This window comes from Diceros bicornis, chromosome 38 (assembly GCF_020826845.1).
Source record: "Diceros bicornis minor isolate mBicDic1 chromosome 38, mDicBic1.mat.cur, whole genome shotgun sequence".
In the NCBI taxonomy this organism is placed as follows: domain Eukaryota; kingdom Metazoa; phylum Chordata; class Mammalia; order Perissodactyla; family Rhinocerotidae; genus Diceros; species Diceros bicornis.
The window spans coordinates 25,821,900-25,847,135 of record NC_080777.1 but is presented as its reverse complement, the minus strand read 5'-3'; the positions used below and the strand labels follow the sequence as shown (position 1 = coordinate 25,847,135).

Here is a 25,236-nt window from a genome sequence, read left to right as displayed (position 1 = left end):
TAGGGATTTCCCTGGTGGGCTCCCTGGATTTCTCTTCTCACGTGGCAGATGTTCTGCCAGCCCCATACTCAGATCTCTCAATTGTCATACAAGTAAGACTCCCTCTTTCTGCTTGATCTCTACCATCCATGCACCATGTGGGTGTGGGTGAGTTCTAAGTTCAGAAAATGGATAAATATGGATCTCCCAGTCTGATTCTATTCTATCAAAGATGGGATGCTTTTCATTTTCTGATTGCTTTTACTCACTCAGCAGTTCATTTTTATAATGTGTGTTGATTTTATATTTGTTATTTCTAAAAGATTTGGACTGATATAAGCTCTTTTGCTTTCTGGAAGTCTTAATTGTATACATTACTAAATTATTTAATATTTTGAAATTATTATAGTTATAGTAAGGAAGGAAATAAATAAATTCATTTCAATACATTAACTGTATAACATTGGTGACATTTATTTTCCACTCCTCTATAGTAATATTTTTTCCATATTAATTATCTGCTTGAAAGAAATTTTCTTATATTAAGTACTTTTACCTTAAAAGATGACAAATATAATTGACTACATATGTGTAAATATATATCTATCTATACGTATATAGAAAATAAAGATTAATGCAATTAATAAGTCAGCAAATGGACAAGTGATGATGCTTTAGTTATATTCCTACAACAAAAGGGACATTATCATATGCATCTAGATGTATTCCACCCTAAAATAAAAGTTACCTCACAGCACATCAGTTAAAAATATTTCAATACCAAGACTATGCTGAAACTCTACTACTCAGCAGTGCTATGGACTCAGGGTTGTTCACACATGATCCACCTGGTTGAGAAAGAACCTCATCCTATTGTCAAGAAGCGTTTAATTTAAAAATTAGTGTTTTACATCCATTCTGGAGCCAGTCTATTACTGTTCATAAGGAAACTTGTACAAGCACATATCAGGGAATGAATTCAAGAAATTCTTGTGAAACCACTAACAAGAATTGAGAGATTTTGCAAAGCTCTTTGAACTTTGATGTTTACTAACTGACCTCAATAAAATTGCCTCACGGAAGAGCAAATAAATTGAGAGTCACATTGGATAACTGCTAACGAAGAAGATTTACAACCCCAAACATCACAACTGAATATTTATATCAATATGCTATTGGGAATGTCTAAGACACTATTACTAATCCGCATCATTCTCACTGTCTGGGTTTCCTGTGCTCATGGACAAGGTAAGTGGAAAACAGATCTGAACTCTCAGCTTCCCTCTTAAATGTGACTTCATGTTATGTCTACTTTCACGTGTCTTTTTTTAAACTGAATCAACTAGTAGGAATAGTTTGTATTGTGACATCATAATAGAGAATAACTTTATAGAAAAATCATCTCATATTCATCTAAGGGGAAAATAAAATATATTATGTTTTCTCTGTTTCCTGAGTTCCACAGAGAAAGAACTTGTAATATTTATGGAGATAGGTGACTGTGCTCACACGGCTTTAGGAAATACATCACAAGAAAGGCTAGAATCTGACTTCAAAATGCATGGAGTTTTCGGGCCCGCCCCGTGGCTTAGTGGTTAAGTACTCACGCTCCGCTGCTGGCGGCCCGGGTTCGGATCCCGGGTGCGCGCTGACCCACCGCTTCTCCGGCCATGCTGAGGCCTCGTCCCACATACAGCAACTAGAAGGATGTACAGCTGTGACATACCACTATCTACTGGGGCTTTGGGGGGAAAAAGGAGGAGGATTGGCAATAGATGTTAGCTCAGAGCCAGTCTTCCTCAGCAAAAAGAGGAGGATTAGCATGGATGTTAGCTCAGGGCTGATCTTCCTCACACAGACACAAAAAATGTATGGAGTTTTCTTATTTTTAATACAAAGAAATCTTTGGGAGTAATGGACATCTTCATAATCCTGCATATTGTGATTATTTTATGGATTCATATGTGAAAACTCATTAAATCATTCACTTCAAATATATGCAATTTACTTCAATTAATGATTTACTGTTATTATTTATTTGAATTATACCTTAAAAAATCTCTTAAAAGTCATTAACATCACAATGAATTTACTATTTCAACAAAATAGCAGCAGGTGAAAAGGAACATCTACTTCAACAAAAAGTGGAGTATGGTCTTTGTTTCCCGTGGAATGACAATAAATCTTAATTAATATTTCTGAGGTCACTGGTAAATGTTTAGTAAATGAATAAATTGTTTTAGAGCATTAACTCTAGCATATTGTTCACTGATTTGATTTTTACCTTTATAGATTTTCTATATTAATAATCTCTGAATGCAATCCTTATATAATGGAGAATTATATCTTACAACATAAATATAATTGTAGATTCTTTAACTTAACTTTAATTAAAAAGCAACTATATTTTTGTGTGTATTAGTTCTAATAGCTTTCTTTGAATGTATAAAACCTTTAGGATTTTATTGACATTGTTACTTTTTTCTCTTTCCTTAAAATCTTTATAAAATCTTCATTATGATATCTTTTTAAAGTTTGTTATTTCCTTTAAAGTCAAATACTCACATTTCCAATTTATTGTAAACGAACACTCTAATGTGCTTTAAAATCCTTCATTGCACCATTTATGAATACAATATAAATCACTATGCTTTATTCCTTAATTACAAGAAGAATTCATTTTAATAATTGGCTGCATGCTGGGTTTTGTTTGCTATTTAAATCTACATTTGATCAATTTCCTTCATTAGCAAATAACAGGAACACACAAAGCTTTCTGTCCAGTTTAAAACTATTTTCCTTCAGTGAACTCTTTCTAAAAGTAGCCTTTGGGCTGAATGACCTGTAAATTTGGGTTGCACCAATGTTTCTCAAAGGAGAAAGGAATCCACTTAGGGGAAGAACACTTTTGTGTAGATAGAAACATCTTTGTGTATTTAGTGGACATGGGTTGAATTGTATCTCTCCAAAATTCATATGTTGAATTCCTAACTCCCAGGACCTCAAAACATGACTGCATATGGAGACAAGATCTTTAAAGAGGTAATTCAGTTAAAATGGAGGTCATGAGGGTGGGCCCTAATCTAATAAAACCGGTGTCTGTATGAGAGGAGGCAATTAGGACACAGACACATACAAGGAAGACCACAGGGAGACGGTGGCCATCTAGAAGCCACAGAGAGGCCACAGATGAAACCAACCCTGCTGACACCGTGATCTCAGACTTAGCCTCTAGAAAGGTGAGAAAATAAATTTCTGTTACTTAAGCCACCCGGGCTGTAGTGCTTTGTTATGGCAGCTCTAGCAAATGAATACGGTGGTACTTATATATTCTTAAATGGACAGTAATAATCAAAAATTATTTCCTATATTCCTCTCAAGTATATATACATACCTACATCCATATTTTTGGAAGATTTTCATCAGAATTCAGTAATTATATCTTGGTTTTATTTTTCTTGCTGAATTTTGTCCTTTATGAATATTTTATATTCAAATTCTCTTCACTGACTCATGAAAATGCTATACATAGTCATATAGTCATATATACATATACGCATATATATATATTCATATGCGTAAGTATGTTTCTTCATACAGATATCCTATGCAACATGTTATCTGGACTGGGAGAAGAGGGATGGAAAGGGCTAGGATATCTTTGGGGATTTCTGCAGAAGACAGAGGAAGAGGCACAGGAAGTGAATGGAGAACTGTAAACAGTCCTGCCAACCCAGCAGAAGCAAATTTCTTAGATCTGGGAAGTTTAGTGGATAGAGTACCTTTTTTTTTTTTTTTTTTTTTTAAATTTTTTGTTTATTGCAGTAACATTGGTTTATAACATTGTAAAAATTTCAGGTGCACATCATTATACTTCTATTTCTGCATAGATTACCTCATGTTCACCACCAAAATACTAATTACAACCCATCACCACACACATGTACCGAATTACCCCTTTTACCCTCCTCCCTCCCCCCTTCCCCTCTGGTAACCACCAATCCAATCTCTGTCTCTATGTGTTTGTTTATTGTTGTTATTATCTACTACTTAATGAAGGAAATCATACGATATTTGACCTTTTCCTTCTGACTTATTCCCTTTTATTCTCTTTCTCAGTGTTTACATGTTTCTGTGTGATTTTACACTTGGAAATACTTCCAAAGAACTTAAACAACATGAGCTCCTCAAACACTTTGTCGTCTTAATTATAGATTGTCCCAGTTCTCGAATCACTAACACAAGTGAATTATTAAGCTAAACAGAATAAATTCATCAATGTGATTATTAAGAATAAGTAGAATTATTCATTAACGTAGGATACTATTTTTCTTCTTTAGGAAGAGCTTGTAATTTTCCAGAAATAAAACATGGAAGCACATATGATGAAAACAGATATAAACAAAGCTTCCCAGTTGCTATGGGAAAGTATTTCTACTACTCCTGTGATTACAGTTTTGTGTCTCCTTCATAATCACTCTGGACTCCAATAACGTGTACAGAGGAAGGATGGTCACCTACACCAAAGTGTCTCAGTGAGTAAATACCCCGATCATCATCCACATAAATTATTCAGTATATTCAGTGAGTGGAGGGAGGGTGCCTGACGGAATCACAGAGCCTTAGACAGCCATGGGGGAAGGGACTGGAGAAGCCAGCAAAGATAAGACATGTCACTCTTCTTTTGTAAGAAGCTGTGGGTGGAAATCAAATCAGAATAAAACAAGATACAAACTTTTGTGGAATATCTAAGTGTTTGCTTTTCAAATACTAATGGTCAATATTTTTAACTGCTAATATTTAATTCAAACACAATCATTTGGTAATTTAATGAACATAGATTTTCTCAAGAGAATTGGTTTTTATGTGTAATTTCTGATTCAAAATGTGCTGTTCCTTTGAATATTCAGGAAGCATTTTTTACTATTTTCCTTATATTTGTGGTTTTTATTAATCACATATTTGTTCTTAAAATTACACGTCACTCTCTCAGTGAATATAGAGAAAAAGCAGAGAAGTGAAGAAGACAGAATCACGAAAGAGAAAAGCAAAAGAGACAAAGGAGATGAACATCATCTCCTCCTCCTCTAGAAAGCGATTTATACAAGCAAATGAGAAATAAAAACAGTAACTTTTTCTGATAACAGAAGGAACTTTAGAAATGTACAATATTTTATATTGCAAGTAATGATTAATGACATTACACATTAATTTTTTTTTTGAGGAAGTTTAGCCCTGAACTAACATCCGTTACCAATCCCCTTGTTTTTACTGAGAAAGATTGGCCTTGTGCTAACATCTGTGTCCATCATCCTGTACTTTATATGGGACACCGCCACAGCATGGCTTGATAAGCTCTGCGTAGGTCTAGGCCCAGGATCCGAACCTGCATAACTGGGGCCGCGGAAGCAGAGCGCGCACTTAACCGCTACACCACCAGGCTGGCCCGTGTACATTAATTTTTTTTTAATATGCATAAACTAATTTTTAATAAACTAATTTCATTGCTTGATTTTTCTTTTGAAGTTTGCAAAATGTAATACCCTTTCATTACAAGATTTATATTAGTCATCTTTTGGGTTTTTAGGACAGTGCTTTTTCCCTTGTGTGGACAATTGTCATTCTGCATCTTCAGGACAAACACACCAGGAAGGTGGCACTGTGCAAATCGTCTCTGATTCGGGCTATAGCCTTCCAAATAATCAGAGCAGCATTACATGTGTAGAAAGTGACTGGTCCATTCCTCCTAATAGCAGGCATATCTGTAAGTAAAATATTGTCCTCTGGGATCCCATATTGTTTGTTTTTTTTAAGAAATGTTTTAAATATATGTCGGATTGTGGTTGCTATTGTCACCTTTTTAGTCTTAGGATTTCAATTGTGTCTAGATAGATAAGCAAATCTCTGGGTATTCACTAGAAAATCATTTTGTCTACTTACATAAATATAACGTAGGCAATATTAGAAAAAACTAGTCAAGAACACAGCAAAAAACTTTGAAAGACACGTATATGTTTAAGTAACACAAATTTAATGTTTGTAATGAACTAATGCAAAATCAGTGGACACAATGTGAGGATAAAATTAAATTTTGCATAGAGTGATAGTTAAAATATCACATTTGCAAAATCCTGTGGCTAGCAAACATATTTACTTGTCATTTATCATTTTTGGTACATGTTACATTAAGATCATATAGAGACTAGCACAAAAGTATTGATAATTTCCACATTGTTAGAACTTTGTACTTCTGAAATTTAGGTTTCCAGTGTATAATTCATAATGTGGTAATCCATTTCATAAGAAACCATAGCAATAATAGGAATATATTGGAGCTGAAGTCGAGTTGGAGTTTCTCATACTTTTATGTGAATCCGAAGAGTTGCTGAATTTGAATATGGGGCTTGGGAACCCTGAGAATAAGATTCCTAAAGCACAGTCAAAGTCTCGAAGAGAAGCCTCTATTCTGGCCCTCCATATCTTCCCACTCCATCGGGAACATTGGTTATCATTCATTCATCTAATCAATATTTATTGTGCACCTTTTATATGCCAAGCACTACTACAGATGTTGGAGATCAATGCTCTACAAGAGTCAGTGTCTCTTTATCATAGACTATAATGTCAAGTTGGAGAATGATGGTAAAAATAACAATAAGGTAAAAGGAGAAAATAGAAAATTAAAGATTATGAATCGTGCACATTATAAAAGATAATATTAAGAAAGTGACTGGGGAAGGAGCATGTTTCACTTAAGATAGTTTTGGAATCTTCTCCAACCTTAAGATTGACGTCTGGAGAGAAGGAGTCAGATAAATGGTCTTAAGGCATCAAAAGGCCTGGAATCTTTGAAGAAAAAGAAGGATACCAGTGTGGCTCAGGATGTGGCAAAGTGTTGAATTAATTAACTTAGGAGTCATAAGCCATGATAAATATTTTGGATTTTAGTCCATGTGCAATTAGAAACCTCTGGGAGGTTTTAAGCGGGGAAACAACACAAAATGAATTTAAAACAAGATCACTATGGTTGCTGTTTGGAAAATGGATCAAAAGTGACCAAGAAGAGAAAAGAAGACCAGATCGCAGAACGGTACCATATTTCAAATGTGGCATGCTCTGGGGTTCAAGGAAGTGGAGAAAAGAATTATTTTTCTGGGGTTTCAGTTTATGTTATTTGCAACGTGGAAGAAGAGAATTGGACTGCCTCATACAGGCTAAATATTACTATATGTCAAGTATACTTTTAAAAAATGGAAAACAAAAGAAATCGAGAAGAATCTTAAGAAACTCCAGTTGAGCAAAAAAACATATATTATATATAATTAGAAGAATTAAACAATATGTACACTTTTGTGTCTGATATTTTTCACTCAACGACATTTATAATATTTTAAAAATTATTCATGTAATTGAATGTATGAGTAGTTAATTCTTTTTTTTACTGAATAATATTTCCTTGTATTAATATACTACAATTTGTTTATCCGTTCTCCTCTTGCTAGAAATTTGGGCTGCTGTTTCTGATTGTGAATAAGTCTGTTACATACAGTCTTGTTTGCGTCTTTAGTGAGTGGCAGGGGATATCCATTTCTATTTCTCTTGGATAAATATTTGAGGTGAAATTGCTGGATCGTAAGCTAGAAACATGCTTACCTCTATAAGACAGAACTACAAAGTTCTGGTGGTTGTCACCAACACTGTAGGAGGTTCTAATTGTTCCACCTCCTCAGTAACATTAATGTTTGTAGTCTTTGTGCTTTTAGCCATTCTATTGGCTGTGAAACAGTATTTCACTTTCGTTATATATTGCATATCCTCATGACTAGTGGTGCTGAGCACGTTTGCGTGTGGTTATAGGCTATCTGCATATCTGCCTTGTTTTTTTTTTTTTTCTTTTGAGGAAGATCAGCCCTGAGCTAACATCCATGCTAATCTTCCTCTTTTTGCTGAGGAAGACGGGCTCTGAGCTAACATCTATTGCCAATCCTCCTCCTTCTTTTTCTTCCCCCCAAAGTCCCAGTAGATAGTTGTATGTCATAGTTGCGCATCCCTCTAGTTGCTGTATGTGGGACGCTGCGTCAGCATGGCTGGAGAAGCGGTGCGTGGGTGCGCGCACGCGGGATCTGAACCTGGGCCACCAGCAGCGGAGCACATGCACTTAACCGCTAAGCCACAGGGCCGGCCTGCATATTTGCCTTCTGAAGTATCTGTTCAACACTTGGGTCCAGTTTTGGCTCCTATTTGCATGGAATGTCTTTTCGTCCTTTTACTTTCAGTCACTTTCAGTCTTTGAATCCAAAGTGAGTCTCTGATGATTAGTGATGCTGAGCATTATTTCATGTAACTGTTGACCATTTATGTGTCTTCTTCGGAAAAATGTCTATTCTGATTCTTTGCCCATTTTTTAATCAGATTATTTGTGGATTTTTGTTTGTTTGTTTGTTTTTGCTATTGAGTTGTGTGAGGTCCTTATATATTTTGGATGTTAACCTCTTATCAGATGGTTTACAAATATTTTCTCCCATTCAGTAGATTGCCTTTTCATTTTGTTGATTGTTTCTTTTGTTGTGCAGAAGTGTTCTAGTGTAGTGTAGTAACACTTGTTTATTTTTTTTGTTGCTTATGCTTTGGTGTCATATCCAAAAATATCATTTCCAAGACCAATGTCAAGGCGTTTTTTCCCTGCATTTTCTTCTAGGAGTTTTATGGTTTCAGGTATCACATTTAAGTCTCTAATCCACGTCAAGTTGATTTTTGTGAGTGGTGGAAGAAAGAGGTCCAATTTCATTCTTTTGCATTTTATATCCAGTTTTCCCAAAACCATTTGTTGAAGAGAATATCCTTTCCCATTGAGTATTGCTGGCTCGCTTGTCAAATCTTAGTTTGACTGTATATGCATGGGTTTGTTTCTGGGCTCTCAATTCTCTTCCATTGGTCTATGTATCTGTTTTTATGCCGTTAACATATTGTTTTGATTATTAAGCTTTGTAACATAGTTTGCCATCAGGAAATATGACTCCTTCAGCCTTTTTTTCCCCCCTATTTGGAGTCTTTTGTGTTTCCATATGTCTTTTAGGTTGCTTTTTCTATTTTTTGAAAAATGCCATTGGAATTTTGATAGGGATTGCATTGAATCTACAGATGGCTTTGGGTAGTATGGACATTTAGACAATATTCTTCCAGTCCATGAACATGGAATATTTTTCCACTTATTTGTGTCTTCTTTAATTTCCTTCATCAATGTCATATAGTTTTCAGTGTATAGATCTTTCGCTTCCTTGGTTAAATTTATTCCTAAGTATTTTGTTGGTTTCCATGTTATTGTAAATGAGATTGTTTTCTTTATTTCTTTTCACAGAGTTCATTGTTAGTGTATAGAAATGTACTGATTTTTGTATGTTGATGTTGTAACCTGCAACTTTACTAAATTTGTTTATTAGTTCTAACAGTTTTTTTGGTAGAATTTTTGGGATATTCTATATCATGTCATTTCCAAACACAGACCATTTAACTTCTTCATTTCTGATTTGGATGCTTTTCATGTCTTTTTGTTGACTAAATGCTCTGGATAGGACTTGCAGTACTATGTTGAATAGCAACGGTGAGAGTGAACACCCTTTCTTGTTTGCAAACTTAAAGGAAAATTTTCAACCTTTCACCACTGAGTATGATGTTAGCTGTAGACTTGTCATTTATGCTCTTTATTTGGTTGAAATATGTTCCTTCTAACCCAATTTGTTGAGTTTTTATCATGAATTTCATCAAATTTTTTCTCTACATCTATTGAGATGACTATATGATTTTCATCTTCATTCTATTGATATGGTGTATCATTTATTGATTTATGTATGTAGAACCATCCTTGCATCCCAGGGATAAATCCTACTGGATCATGGAGTATGTTGATCTTTTCTGTTGTTTTTCTGGACTCTATCATGAATCACGTGGGAACTGCAAATCAAAACCACAATGAAATATCACTTCACACCAGTTAGATTTGGTTTTATCCAAAACACAAGTGATAACAAGTGTTGGCGAGGATGTGAAGAAAAGGTAAGCCTATGCACTATTGGTGGGAATTTACATGTTCTACAGCGTCTATTGAAAATAGTAGTGAATTTCCCCCCAAATTTAAAAATATAACTACCATATGATCCAGCAATCTAACTTCTTGGTATATATCCAAAGGAAATAAAATCACTGTCTGGAAGATAAATAAGCACCCTCATGTTCATTGCAGCAGTATTCACAATTTTCAAGAGTGCCCATTTATATATAAATGAATAAAGAAAATATGATGTATACATAGAGGTCATATTATATATGACCTCTGTGTATCTATCTATCTATCTATCTATCTATCTATCTATCTATCTATCTATCTATCTACCTATCTATCGAGAGAGAAACAAACCTAGCAAACCAACATGGACATATTTGTGAAAACAGTGACACCTCCTCAATAAAGCCTCAGGCAGGTCCTTCAGGAGATATTCCAGAAGAAGGCATTGTTATCATAGGAGATAACTCTGCGCATGTTATTGCCCCTGAAGACCTTCCATGAGACAAGATATGGAGGTGGAAGACAGTGATATTCATGATCCTGACCTTGTGTAGGCCTAGGCTAATTTGCGTGTTTGTGTCTTAGTTCTTAACAAAAATCTTAAAAAGTAAAAAAAAAAAAAAAAAAAATTAAAAATTTTTAAAATAGAAAAAAGTTCATGGAATAAGAATGTAAGAAAAGAAAATTCTTTTGTATAGTTGTACGATATGTTTGTGTTTTAAGCTAAGCGTTATTACAAAAGAGTCAAAAGTTAAAAAATATTAAAAAGTTTATAAAGTAAAAAATTTACAGTGAGTTAAAGTCAACTTATTATTGAAGAAAACTTTTTTTATAAATTTAGTGTAGCCTAAGTGTACAGTGTTTATAAAGTCTACAGTTGTGTACAGTAATGCCCTAGCCCTTCACATTCAGTCACCACTAACTCACTGACTCACCCAGAGCAACTTCCAGTCTTGCAAGCTCCATACATGGTAAGTGCGCTATACAGATGTACCATTTGTTATCTTTTATACCATATTTTTACTATACCTTTTCTAGGTTTAGATATGTATAGGTACACAAATACTTATCACTGTGTTACAATTGCCTACAGTATTCAGTACAGTAACGTGCTGTAGCTAGGTTTGTAGCCTAGGAGCAATAGGCTATACCATATAGCCTAGATGTGTAGTAGACTATACTATCTAGCTTTGAGAAAATACACTCTGTGGTGTTCTCATAGTGATGAAATCACCTAATGATGCATTTTTCAGAATTTATCTCCATCATTAAGTAACACATGACTGTACAGATAGAAAGAAAGGCATAGGAATTGAGAGTGTATGCCAAGGGCTCTTCAATCATACAGTATTTGTCTTTTCGTGACTGGCTTATTTCACTTAGCATAACGTCCACAAGGTTCCATGTTGTAGCAGGATGTAACAGGATTTCCTTCCTTTTTAAGGGTGAATAATAATCCATTGTATCATATACCATATTTTTTTAATCCATTCATCCATCAATAGACATACTTCCAACTCTTGACTATTGTGAATACTGCTGCTATGTACATGGGTGTGCAATTATCTCTTTGAGACTCTGCTTTCAACCCTTTTCAATTCTTTTCAGTGTATATACCAAGAAGTGGGATTGCTGGATCATACGGTATTTTATTTCTGAGAAACCTCCACACTGTTTTCTATACCAGTTGCACCATTTTACAAACTCACCAACAGTTCCAATTTCCCCACATCCTCACAAATACTTGTTATTTTCTAGTTTTTTTGATAGTAGCCCTCTTAATGGGTATGAAGTGATATCACATTGTGGTTTTGATTTGCATTTCTCTGATGATCACTGATGTTTAGCATCTTTTCATATGCTTATTGGCAATTTGTATATTATTAATTGGGGAAATGTCTATTCAAGTCATTTGCCCATTTTACATTTGGATTATTTGATTTTTTGTTGTTGAATTGTAAGAGTTCTCTATTCTGTATATTAACCCGTTATAAGTTCTACGATTTGCAAATATTTTCTCCCATTCTGTAGGTTGCCTTTACACTCCACTGATTGTTTCCTTTGCTGTGCACAACCTGTGTAGTTTGATGTAGTCCCATCTGTCTGTTTCTGCTTTTGTTGCCTGTGCTTTTGGTGTCCTATCCGTGAAGTCATTACCAAGTCCAATTTCATTACGCTTTTCCTCTACGTTTTCTTCTAGGGGTTTTAAAGTTTTGGGTCTTACTTTAGGTCTTTGATATATTTTGAGTTCGTTTTTGCATACAGTGTAAGATAAGGGTCCAAATTAATTCTTTTACGTGTGGACGTCCAGTTTTCCCAGTACCATTTGTTGAAGAGACTATCCTTTTCCTACTGAGTGGGCTTGACACACTTCTCAAAAATTCTTTCACCATATATGAGGGTTTATTTCTGGGCTCTCTATTCTAGTCCATTGGTCTATTTGTCTGTCTTTATACCATTACCACACTGTTTTGATGACTGTAGCCTTGTATTACATTTTGAAATCAGGAAGTGTGAGTCCTCCAACTTTGTTCTTTTTTTCTCTTCAATTGTTTTCTCAGCTTTAACTACGCAACCTCTCATGCTATTGACCTCTTCAGACTTACATTATGCCCCTTTCACTTTTTTGTCGTTACTCCATAAATATTCATCTACTTTTATTTCCCAAATATGCCAGGATTATTCCTACCTCATGATCTAGCTCTAGCTGTGCCATCAGCTCAGAATGATCTAAAAACCTTACCTTTGAGAGATAAAATGTAATCATCATTTAGGTCTCGATTTGTACAACCCTCCACCATGAAAATTTTGTTATTCTCTAAAGCTGTTAAAGAGATCTCTCTTATGTTACTGCCCAACTATGTCTTGAGTTGCGTAAAGGATGGTAAATCTGTACATTGGAATACAACTCTGCTATTACGAGGATCAGACTGAGATAACATTTTCTGCATGGGAAAGATGTCCACAATATATTTTTACATTAAAAAACATGTAGAACACAATGAATATCATCCAATTTTTGTGAAAATAGAAGTGTATAGGACTGCAGAGATAGATTGTATATGTCTCTGAGAATGTTAGCAGGGAATGTACCATTTGCATTTTACTTTGGATATCGTGTATTTTTTTGAAATTTTGCAAGGATAAAATATAACAAAAATATTTCTTTAATATTTGTTATAAAAAATAATAAAAAAGATGTCTAAAACTCGACATGAGCTTCTATTAATGAGAGTACAGTGCTTTCTCTCTAAGACAATTTTCTTAACCTCATTTCTTTCTGGCATTATTCATACAAAATTTTATTTATACCTATGCCTTCAAGGCTCTGAGATTTTTCACAGAATGTATTATGTGTGTTTTATCTTAGGGTGAAAAGAGGAAGTATATATTTTGTAGATATATACATGAAAGTCTCTAACGGGTGATTTGGGTTCTCAGACACTGTTTAAGTATTATGGATAAATATATGGTGCTTTACTTATATTTATTGTTTAAATTTTACCTATGTATTGATTTGCTCTCTCAAGAAGTCAAATGCCACTTTTCAGATTCTACAGAAAAGTGCGGACCTCCTCCATCTATTAGCAATGGAGATATTACTTCTTTTCTATTAAAAGAATATCCTACAGGATCAACAGTAGAGTATCAATGCCAATCCTTCTATAAACTCTGGAGCTCCAAAGATATTACATGTATAAATGGACAGTGGTCAGAACCACCAAAATGTTTAGGTAAGTTCTTAATATGCTATAGCAAAATCGGAGTAATAAGCATAGAGTTTTTACATTCGTTGTAGAATTTCTATGTAGTAATAATCTAGACCCGTTTTTAACAGCCAGTTGTACATATTAAGACCTGAATAATTAATTGCAAGTTATTAATAGATGATAGAATAAATTTTTACAATTCTGATTTGAACAAAATAGTTTATTTAATATATCAAAATTAATAAGATATGAATATGTGAATATTAATATGTGAATATGCTGATGTGTATTATAACTCATCAAGATTTGCATTGAGATGATCCCAAACATATTTAACCGTGGAACTACATATTACCCTTACCAAACAATTTCTAATTAAGTATGAACATCTCCTTAAGACTTTTCAAAGAGAGAGTTAAGAATATATTATTCTAGGCAGAGTATTCTGAACCAGTATAAATGTTTCTAATTAAAATCGTGGAAAGTGCACCTGGTAGAATGCTAAGCTGATTGCCACTAGCACATCTTTTCTCTGATAACCTCTCTTACCTGCATTTTTGCACAGATACTCACAGGGGTGGGACACAAGATGAGAGAGCCAGCCGTTTTTCATACCACCTCCATCGCTTCTTTCCCTCACCCAAATCCCAATAAATATATTCACGACATTTCCTTTCATGAATATCCTTCCAAATCTCCCATGCCAACATTTTAGAAACTTGTGGTATTTGAGGGAATTTTAAAAAAAGTTTGCCCCTTAGTAAACATCAGGGAGTAACAGGATTTTTTTTTTTTTTTGCATGGGAAGATTCGCCCTAAGCTAACATCTGTTGCCAATCTTTATTCTTCCTTTTTTTTTTCCTAGTCTTTTTACCCCTAAAAGCCCCCATACATAGCTGTGTATAGTTGTAAGTTCTTCTGGTTCTTCTATATGAGCTTCCGCCACAGCATGGCTACTGACAGACGAGTGGTGTTATTCTGTGCCCAGGAACGGAACCTGGGCTGCCAAAACAGAATGCACTGAGCTGAAACCACTAGGCCTTAAGGGCTGGCTCAGAATATTTTTTAATTGGAAGGATAAATGTGATGGGATAAAAGTGAAAGAATAGGGGTCACTATAAAAACAGCAAAATAACAAAATATGAGCAATGTTTGAAATCAATACTTACTCACCTATGTAGTGGGAAATTATGACTTCCATAAAGCCCTTCTGTTTCCAGTACAAATCTCTGTGAATGATGACCTGTTCTGCTAAAGTTCTCAGGGTGTCCAAACTCTCTCTATACAGAGTGGAGCCAGTATTTCCACACAGCCGTGTGACTGCTTTCCTCTGTGACTATACTGGTTTTACCTAATGAATTAAAGAAGGTTGATTATAGAAACTGCTGCTCTAAAGTGTCTGAAGCCTTAGTCACTGTCACTCAAATCCTTCTCCACATTCTTAGCAGATCATAGCAATAGTAGTATGAATAGTGAATTCAGATAGTGGCCCTGCAAATAGAGACACATTTGTATTTCCAAGTCTAAATAGGCTAGAAATTAACCTGAATAGATTTGATCAGATAAATGATGATAAGTTTCAGAGAAGAGTCTATGTTTAAAGCTTGAGTGGCTGTGTATATATGGAGATGCCCATGCCAAGGTATGTAATTCATCAAAGTAATTATTGAGTAGTCTAAGAATGAAGAATAGGAAGGTATTTTCAAAGCCTGTAGCCATAAAATAGCTTTCCCTGGGAGAAGTGAGACTGAAATTGAATCTAAAACAAAGTGTAGCACATAGAGAAGCACAGAGCATTCACAAAACGCGTGCTAGATTGGAAGTCAACATTATGAAAAGTATTCCATATGCATATGGCATATTCAAGGAAAAATGAGCTGAAACTTGTCTATGAAACAGTAGATTTCAAATAAAAACATTCTGGGAAATAACAGTTTGGAGAAGTAGATAGAGGGCAGTTCATAGACACCTTTGTGTATTAAATAGTCCCTAAATGTAATGGGAAGCTCCTATAGGTTTTTGATGCTAGTGATGATATGCTGTTTTCTAAAAATATCAGTTGAATTATAGCATCTAAAATGTATTACAATAAGTAAACATGTACTATAAGAACATTTTTTAAGGCCTTACCAAAGAAAGTAGGGGCCAGTACTGGGAATCAAGAAAATTTGCTTACGGGAAAAAAAAAGTCAAGGGCTTCTTCAAGTATTCTTTAGTTAAGTTGAGAGAGAAAAAGTAATAAGGTCTGTGACATATAAGATTTATATGGATCAAGAACAACCCAATAAAAAATATACAAAGATGTATAATATCATGTAAAGAAACAAATATGATCAGTAAACACATGGCCTCCACTAAACAGCTGTACTAAATATAAATGTATTAAGAGGCCAAGTTTCAACCATCATACTGGCAAAAAGGGAAAAATTTTTATAATATATGGTTTGGGTGAAGATGAGGAAATAGGCAATTCCATACACTTGGTGGTTTAATAAATGGGATAACTCCTTGGGAAGGTAATCTGGGAATATATACAAAAATTTAAAAGGCATATATTATCTTCTTTTAAAATTCTACTCTGGGAAGTTAACCTGTAATTATACTCACCTAATGAAATTTTGTGGAAAAGATGTTTGCTGTTACATCAAAGCATCTGGAAACTACCTGTGTCTACTGAAGGTAATAATATCTTGATACCACAGCTGAGTGTATTGGGCACACAGATATTAAATAACTTATTTAATATCACATAGCTAGCACATGGTCAAGTAAGATTCAGATCTAGTCCATGTGCTTACCCATTAATTTATGTCACCTCTCATTCCTACAGAAAGGTTGAGAGGAATGAAGATCATACCATAGACTCTAACTCAGTGCCTGGATTTTCCTGAGTTATGTGGTACTTTCCTGAGGGTCTTTGGAAGATATAACGCTGCATATAAAATATCTGTATTATATATTATAGTTGCATAATAGATCTAAGGGTCTTCTGGCCAGAGGATAAACTAGAAAAAGTAGATTTTAAATAAAATACTGGCTGTTAAAAGTTTAGGACTCTTAACAATACTATTTCAGCGATATGATTCTAAGAGTAGGATATTCATAAATATTTTAACCTTAATAAAATATAAACAAACTTAAAATGTTCATAGTGACCCTTAGTTTGAAAGTTTTCATAATGGAGCAAGAATGGTGAATATCCATGACCCAAATATGATTGTTTAACAGAATCTTAATATGTAGTGTACAATATGGCCACTGTGAAATAGGCAGGCAGAGCACAGCTCTGGCTTAAGTCTGCCAGGCTCACAATCATCTCCTGCACGTGTGAAATGTCACCTTGGGAAAGTTTTACTTAATTTCTCTTTGTCTCACGCTCATCACTGGTAACCTTGTGATAATTATGCCCACTTTGAAGAAAGAGTTTTGGGTTTAAAAGATAAAAATTGTGGGCCGGCCCCATGGCTTAGCGGTTAAGTGCGCGCGCTCCGCTGCTGGCGGCCCGGGTTTGGATCCGGGCGCGCACCGACCCACCGCTTCTCCAGCCATGCTGAGACCACGGCCCACATACAGCAACTAGAAGGATGTGCAGCTATGACATACAACTATCTACTGGGGCTTTGGGGACAACAAGGAGGAGGATTGGCAATAGATGTTAGCTCAGAGCTGGTCTTCCTCAAAAAAAACCAAAAAAAAGCAAAAAAAAAAAAGATAAAAATTGTGAGGACAAGTTCTAGAACTGCTAATTAAATATTAGAGATTACTATTATTTATTTGATTTAATCCTAAAATATTCATTACTTAAAATTTCATTAGTCTATGAAAGGGAATGTTGAGATGATTAGTTTCTTCTATGCTGCTTTTTTTTTCTCTTGGATGCGTGTGTAATATCTGAAGAAAATATGAATAAAAATAACATACAATTCAGACGGAGACTTGAAAGAAAACTTTATGCAAAAACAGGAGATATTATTGAATTTGTATGTAATCAGGGATATAATGCAGAGACATCAAGACAACCATTTCGAGCAACATGTTGGGAAGGGAAGCTGGAATATCCCAGATGTAAAAACAATTAGACATGTTTATCATTAATGAATATAATCAAAATATGTACATTTATTTTCTTAACACTTTCTTTGTTAATATAATTTTGTCTCTTTTATTTATTTTTATAAATGCAGTTGAACTCATCTTCATCATAATTCAGAATTAATATAAAATATTAAGTGAATGCCTCATTATTTGAAGTAATAAATCAAAACTGGGAAAAGCATCATGCTATATGTATCCTAGTCATAAAACACGATGGCAAGAAATTAGATGACCTCACATATAGGCGTCTGCTTCCACCTATCACTTTCGTAACCTTCTCATTTCCTGAGATAACTACAGTGGCTTTCTGTGACTCCCTATTTCAGAATAATTGCAGAAAATATGATAATCTCAATCTTCAAATTAATATCCCTTCACAAACATGTAAAAACATACTAAATCATCCCTTGCGCTTGTGCCAAGATACCAATCTTTTTTTTCAGTCCCTGATATTAGCCTACATATCAACAGGTGAATATACCAATAGTGGTGAAATGTATGACCCTTTACAAATTGTGTAGTACCCTTATAAATTAAAACAAATTCTAGAGAGGAGTTTAGATTGTCATTAGTTAAAACAAAAAATCAAACAAATTTAGATAGTAAATAAGTGAAAATAATGACATCATTACACTATTTTAAGTATGCAGAATATCCTTAGTTTTATGTAAACATTTATATAAAAACATCGGCAGGATGTAGAATATAATGTTTACAATGACTATTCAGAGTTTGGAGATAATACTGATTTGATGACTTTATATTTGTCTATACTTTCTATTTTTTCTACTTAACATTCATTACATTTTAGAAATATGTTGTTATGTAAAAATGAAATATGTAATATTCATATTACATTATAAAAATGTAATAATGATTAAAAAGAAGGCAATAAAACATGAATTATAAAACCCTCTAAGCATTGATCTTGAGATCTAACGTTTCCTTGATTTTCTTCAGTGTGCAATAGTTGTTAGAAAATATTGAATAAAATTATTTTCAGACTGGATAATTTTTATAGATCTACCTTCCAGTTTGTTGATTCTTTTTCTTCTACCAGTTCAAATCTGCTGTTGTGTCCCTCTAGTGGATTTTTTATTTTGGTTATTTTTGTTTTTCAACTTCAGAATTTCCTTTTGGTTCCATTTGATAATTTCTCTTTATTGACATTTTCATTTGATGAGTCATTGTCATAACACTTTTATTTAGTTCTTCAGACATCGTTCCTTTAGTTCTTTGAACATATTTATAATAGCTATTTGACATTCCAAAATCCGGGCTCCCTCAAAGAAAATCTCTATCGTCTGTTTTTCCTGCCTGTGTATGGGATAGACTTTCCTATTTCTTTCCTTGTATCATCATATTGTTTTTGTTGTAAACTGTATATTTTAGATAATATATTGTAACAATTCTGAATTCTCCCCAACCAAGGGCTTGTTGCTATTGCTAACTTTTGTTTGTTTATTTGTTTACTGACTAGCCTGGACTAATTCTGTGGAGTTTGATTCTCCTGCAGTGTATATATTTTGATGTCATTGTTCAGATTTTATTTCTTGTTTTTATTTTTTAGTCTGACTTCCTAGGAATCATCCCTGAATCAACATAGCTTAGTAGTCAACCAATAATTGGTCAGAGGATGTGCTTAAACACACTGACCCAGTAAACATCCCACCTTTTGTCTCTGGAACTGTGTGTGGTTTGGAAAATGCTTTCAAAGTTCAGGGAGTTTACACGTCTGCTCCACATTTAGTCAGGAACTAGTAGCTCACAGGGCCCTCTCTGGTTTCTCTGACTGGGCAGAGTCGTGTGCGTGTCCATTGACTTCTGGACTACCAGCAATAAGTGTTATCTTAGTGGGGCCCTTTATGGCTGTCTCTTTCTCCAAATTTCCCTGTTAAATTTCTGGCTGGTCTGCCATTTTGTTACTTGCCCCAACTAGTATTATCTAGAGATGTTAGGCTTCCTAGATTGTTTCCCACTGTAATCTCTATTGTATTTAACAGTGTCATTGGGTGTGGATTTTTTCAAGCTCTGCTGTAAATTCATTCCCCTCCAGCAGGGCAGCAGGGCTGCCAGTCCACATGGCCCGCCTACCCACCCAGGGTAAAACTTCTAAGCCAGAGAATTGGGCATGGGGAGAGAGGAGGATGGGAGCAGCCACTCTTTTTACTAAGATTTATGGAGGCTTCCTTAAATAAATATTTTTCAGCAATGTGTTCTTTGGCCAATTTCTAGAAATCTTAAATGGCTATTTTTTATAATTTTGTCCAGTCTTATTTCTGTCTTTTGGAGAGAGAATGTACCAAGCTCCTCACATAGCCATTCTTAAAGTCCCACCTAAATAAAATTATTTTGAAATATAGTTTGTTGAAAAATTTCAGGAAGCATTATATGGTAAAATTACTCTTGACTAGATTTTCAAAATATCTACAAAAATATGAAAACTATTGAAAGGGAACCTAATTCTTAGTGTAAGTTTAAGAGGAATTTATAAAAACTATGAGATTGATGGTATATTAAAATAAGCACTATGATTTAACTTGATTGCATTCTGAAACAGCTGACCTCCTGGCTAGCAAGAAGACAAGAAGGGGCTTCACCTCTCCTCCTCAATGGTCCATTTCTGAATGTTTCAAACTCAGAAACTTAATATCTGCAACAACAAGGAAGTTGAACAGCTGCTGTTTTACTCAAATATCAAGTGATGAATTCAGAGTACTAATGTGAAAGAACTGATAAGATATTATTTAACTATTCACACTACCTCTGTGAACTTTGATATTTACTAGAAGGAATTCACTAAACTAGCTTCCCGCTAGTGCACTGAAATTCAATGTCATACTTATAACTGTAAATTAAAGCAAGATTCAGAGCAACACCACCATTGTTGGGCCATTTTTAGCTATGTGCAATTGGGATAATCTAGTATCTTGCTCTTAATTCATGTCCTTCTAATCTTACGGATTTCTACTGTTGGGGGACAAGGTAAGTTGAAAACATGAAAACAGATCTGAATATTTAGTTCCTTTCTCAAATGTGCGTGTTTGTTTTGCGTGTGTGTGTGTAAGTATATTTTTAAGTGAATAAATAGGTGATAACATTATGAATAAAGGTTCATAATTTTAATCTATTTTTTGAAAATATTTTCTAATATGCAATTAAGGAAAAATAGAATGAAATGTATTTCCTCTGTTCTTTAAGTTCTAAAGTGTGAATAGCCACAAAATATAGAATTTGGAGAGGACTTAAATGATGAACAACTTGCAGATAATAGTTGCAAGGGTGAAGTACCAGTGTAGTTCTGCATAAATTTTGCAATGCCACTGAGCAGGAAAAGCATCCCAAGAAAATATGACAACTTCAAAATGTTTATGTTTTCATAGATTTGTTAGTTTAAGATTTAAATATCATTAAAACAAGAAATTTCCTATCTCAATCTAACATTTAACAAAAAGAAATCTCTTTTAATAAAACAGTAGAGTGTATCCTTATTTTTGTATGTGATAAAACCAATGAAATACCCGCAAATTATTTGCTTTTTCTGAACTTTCAATACATGTTTAAAGTGAAAGGAAACTGTACATTACTTCTTTGTTAGTACTATAAACTATGTCTTATAATATTTTAAAAACTGTCCCATCTTATTTCGGATTGAAATAAAAACCATCATATCCAAGGAATTGCAAATGAAACTTCTAACAAGGTCTAGGACAACTGATTAAGCTATGTGTGTAAATGAAGTTTCAGTCATGTGTTTTACTGTTTGATTTCCAGGAAGTATTTATTTTCCTATTTTGTTGCTATATTTTGCGTGTAATGGAAGTTTTATTTGGGCAGTTTCTCTTCAGTCCTAACATAAGAAAAAAATAGGAACAATAAAAATGCTTTCCTTTTAAGACCTACTCTTATAAAAGTTGCAAAACATTATTTTTATGGACTTGAAACTCATTTTAGTTTGTTTCTACTTCTAGCATTGAGTTATAATCACAGGAGAGCAGTTAGCTGACAGGGGAAAAGAACTTTTTCTCCAATAACAGACATTTCTTAGTCTTAATTAAAAATACTAACCTCTCTGGTTAGCCTATGGTGAAGGCTAGATCTTTGTAGTGACCTCGCTGAAGAACTGTGTGAATCAGCGTATTTGATTTTTTTTTTTTTACCTTTGCATCTGGTATATATTAAGCGTTTTAAACACGTGTTAGATATGGCATTAAGGGAGGATTTCTAAATGGGGAAAAAGCAGAGGGAGATATATGTAAAATATGATAGTAATGTGTAGAACTTTGACAACCCCTAACACAGAAAAAGATATTTAAGCTTCAATCTAGTCTCCTGGAAAGCCTTCAGTGAAGCTCTATCCCAAAGTTGTGTAGATGTTAAACTACCTGTAAGTTTGCATCACACTTATGTTTAGCTGGCTATTCAGAGGCTGGCCAAAAAGCAAAAGCAATACACTAAAGTAACACTTTCATATAAATAGAAAACTCTTCATGCTTTCAGTATTAAAATATTTATCAAGTACTATATTATGCCTCATGCTGCAGCAAGGAAGCTCAAAACAAAATGAAAACTCCATGCCTCATTACAATTTATTGTGTCTGTCCTAAGAGGAAACCAAAACATAGAAACAAGTAAATAGATTACAAGACTGTGTGTGTGTGCGCGCGTGTGCGCACGCGTGCATACATGTATCCATCCCATCGGAAATATATATTCATAAGGTTTTATCAGAATGTAGAGACAAGAGAAATTATTTTCTGTTTTGGAGTGGGTGATTGGGTAAAGGGGACCTGCAAAGAGAAGTCAACATTCAGAGCCAGCACGGTTGCTGATGTGCACAACGAAATATTTGCTAAATGTTGTAGAATGAGTTTTGAAGAATGGAAAGAACAGGAAAGTAAAGTTATTCTGGATAGCAAAGAATATTTAGATAGAAATGCTTGGAAATCAAATACTATTACTTGAGGGGAGGGCAAAGGATATCTGAAAAAGAATTATGGGAGGTGCTACTGTCAGAGACCCCCCGCCGAGGGGGTTTTTCCCCAATATCTTCTCCAAAATTATCTAATATCAAATTTTAAACAGATAAACTACTTCAGGTTTCACAGGTTAAACACCACAAGAGTTACTAGTTTCAAATATTGTGCAACAGTGAAAATTACCTCTAGGTAAATGAAAAAAGGGAATTTCCCTGGTTAACTGATTTGTGAGCTGAATTTCTGTAAGTTTTTTTTTCTTTTTGCAAATAAGGAGAAAACAAAACTACTTCATCTTCACCATACCAGGGAAAAACAGACAAGACAGAGACTTCAGGTGGAGATATCTGTGACTGTTAGTCAGAATAGAGAAAGGAAGTGTATGGGGAGCCTAGCACAACCCTGTCATCCCACCACCTGCACACTGTGTGACCAGTGAGGTCTGCTACTGTTGCACTCTGCCTTGGTTCTTAACCTTGTTGTGTGCAGTTTTCTTCTTGAAGATACTGCAAAAGAAATTTTAATTCACAAGACTCCAAAACGTAAATTTCATATTCATTGACAATGGGTTCCTCAAATCTTTTACTCTTAATTAGAGGTCTGTCTTTGTACTTGACTAATTAGTACACTGGATGGCATTTAAGCTACAGGATTTTAAGCTAGATAAAAAAATATCAATGAGGGGCCAGCCCGGTGGCGAAAGCAGTTACGTGCGCACGCTCCGTTGCGGCGGCCCAGGGTTTGCTGGTTCGGATCCTGGGCGTGCACCCATGCATCGCTTGGCAAGCCGTGCTGTGGCGGCGTCCCATATACAGTGGAGGAAGATGGGCACAGATGTTAGCCCAGGGCCAGTCTTCCTCAGCAAAAAGAGGAGGATTGGCAGATGTTAGCACAAGGCTGATCTTCTTCACACACACACACACACACACACACACAAAAACAAAAAAATAAATGAGATGATTAAAATATGATTTAATGATTCATTAATATAGATTAAATTAATTCTTCTGTTTTATTTTTCCCAGTGGAACATTGTGACTTTCCAAGAATAAGCCGTGGAACTCTATATGATGAAAAGAAATATAAGCCATTTTTCCTAGTTCCTATTGGGAAATTTTTCTATTATTCCTGTGAATATAATTTTGTGTCTCCTTCAAAATCCTTTTGGACTTGCGTACCATGCACAGAAGAAAGATGGTGACCAACACCGAAGTGTCTCAGTGAGTAAATGGCCTGATCATTAGATGTGGATGAATCACCCAGTGAACAGACAAGGATGTGCCAGATGGGATCACAGGAGCAGGACTAAAGAGCCAGCAAAGGTGAGAGATGTAGTCCTTCCTGAGAAGCATTTGTGGAAACCCAATGAAGAATAAACATGTGAATTTTCTCGTATTATCTAGAAGTGCTCTACATATTTTAATTTTAAAAAGGTGATGATTAATACATTTGACTACTGATATACATTTCCCAATATTTTTTTGGTATCAGCCTGGTCATATTTTTCCTTTTAAAAAAAGTCTTTATATATACACATTCTGTTTTGAAATTTACTGTTCTCTTCAACATTGCAAAGATCACGTAAGGTTTAGCATTTTCACTTTTATATTTTCCATAAATCGCTTCTTTTGTCCTTAAAATTGTATCTCTATTAATCCTTCAATGAATGTGAAGAGCAGACTCAGGAGATAACAAGTCTATTAAAAGAGAAAAACCATGGGAGGCAGAATAGACAAGCCAACAAAAGAGATAGAATGGTCTTTCTCCTTTTGTAAGAAACAGTTATAAGAATTAAAAGAGAAATAGCTATATTAGGATATTGTTTTGTACCTAGAAAAGTTTATAAAAATAAAATCTTTTATTATAAAAACATAGAACAGAATGAAATGTTAACTTACTTTCATATATTAAATATATATGAAAAACATATATTTCCTCTCATATATAGTAGCATGATCTAAATTCTTCTGAAACTTTATTTTCATACTTGATTTCAGTTTTGAAAATTTGCTGTACTTTTTTAAATATCGTAAAATGGAAATATATCTTACTATTCTTTTTTACTACTTTCATCTTGTACATTAAACAATTTTTGGTCCTTAGGACTGTGTTTCTTTCCTTTTGTAGAAAATGATTATTCTGCTTCTTCAGGACAAACACATCTGTAAGGTGACACTGTACGAATTGTCTGTGATATGGGCTACAGCCTTCCAAATAATGAGAACACCATTTCACGTTCAGAAGGTAGCTGCTTATCTCATCCCAGATGCAGCTTGACCAGTAAGTAAAATACTGTCCTCTCAGATCCTGGTATGTGTTGCAATTTTTTTTGAAGAAATAAATCTAGAGTCTAGTCCTATATTAAATTAAGTTCAGCATGCTCCACTTCAGTGGTTCGAGTTCGGTTCCCAGG

At 34.5% G+C, this 25,236-nt stretch overlaps 2 protein-coding genes across 2 annotated transcripts in view; both read left to right on the top strand.

Moving 5' to 3' along the window:
* Positions 1-1,160: 1,160 nt before the first annotated feature.
* On the top strand, positions 1,161-17,831 carry LOC131399561 (complement factor H-related protein 2-like). Its single transcript, XM_058533901.1, is given in 5 exon segments — positions 1,161-1,231; positions 4,324-4,514; positions 5,567-5,743; positions 13,594-13,771; positions 17,624-17,831. Coding segments are annotated over 5 exon segments (825 nt in total).
* A 2-nt stretch (positions 17,832-17,833) lies between these two features.
* CFHR5 (complement factor H related 5) overlaps positions 17,834-25,236 on the top strand; it is a 61,636-nt gene continuing 54,233 nt past the window's right edge. Inside the window, 4 exon segments of the mRNA XM_058533900.1 lie at positions 17,834-17,865; positions 20,774-20,832; positions 23,849-24,043; positions 24,927-25,103. Coding sequence (XP_058389883.1) covers positions 17,834-17,865; positions 20,774-20,832; positions 23,849-24,043; positions 24,927-25,103 — 463 coding nt within the window.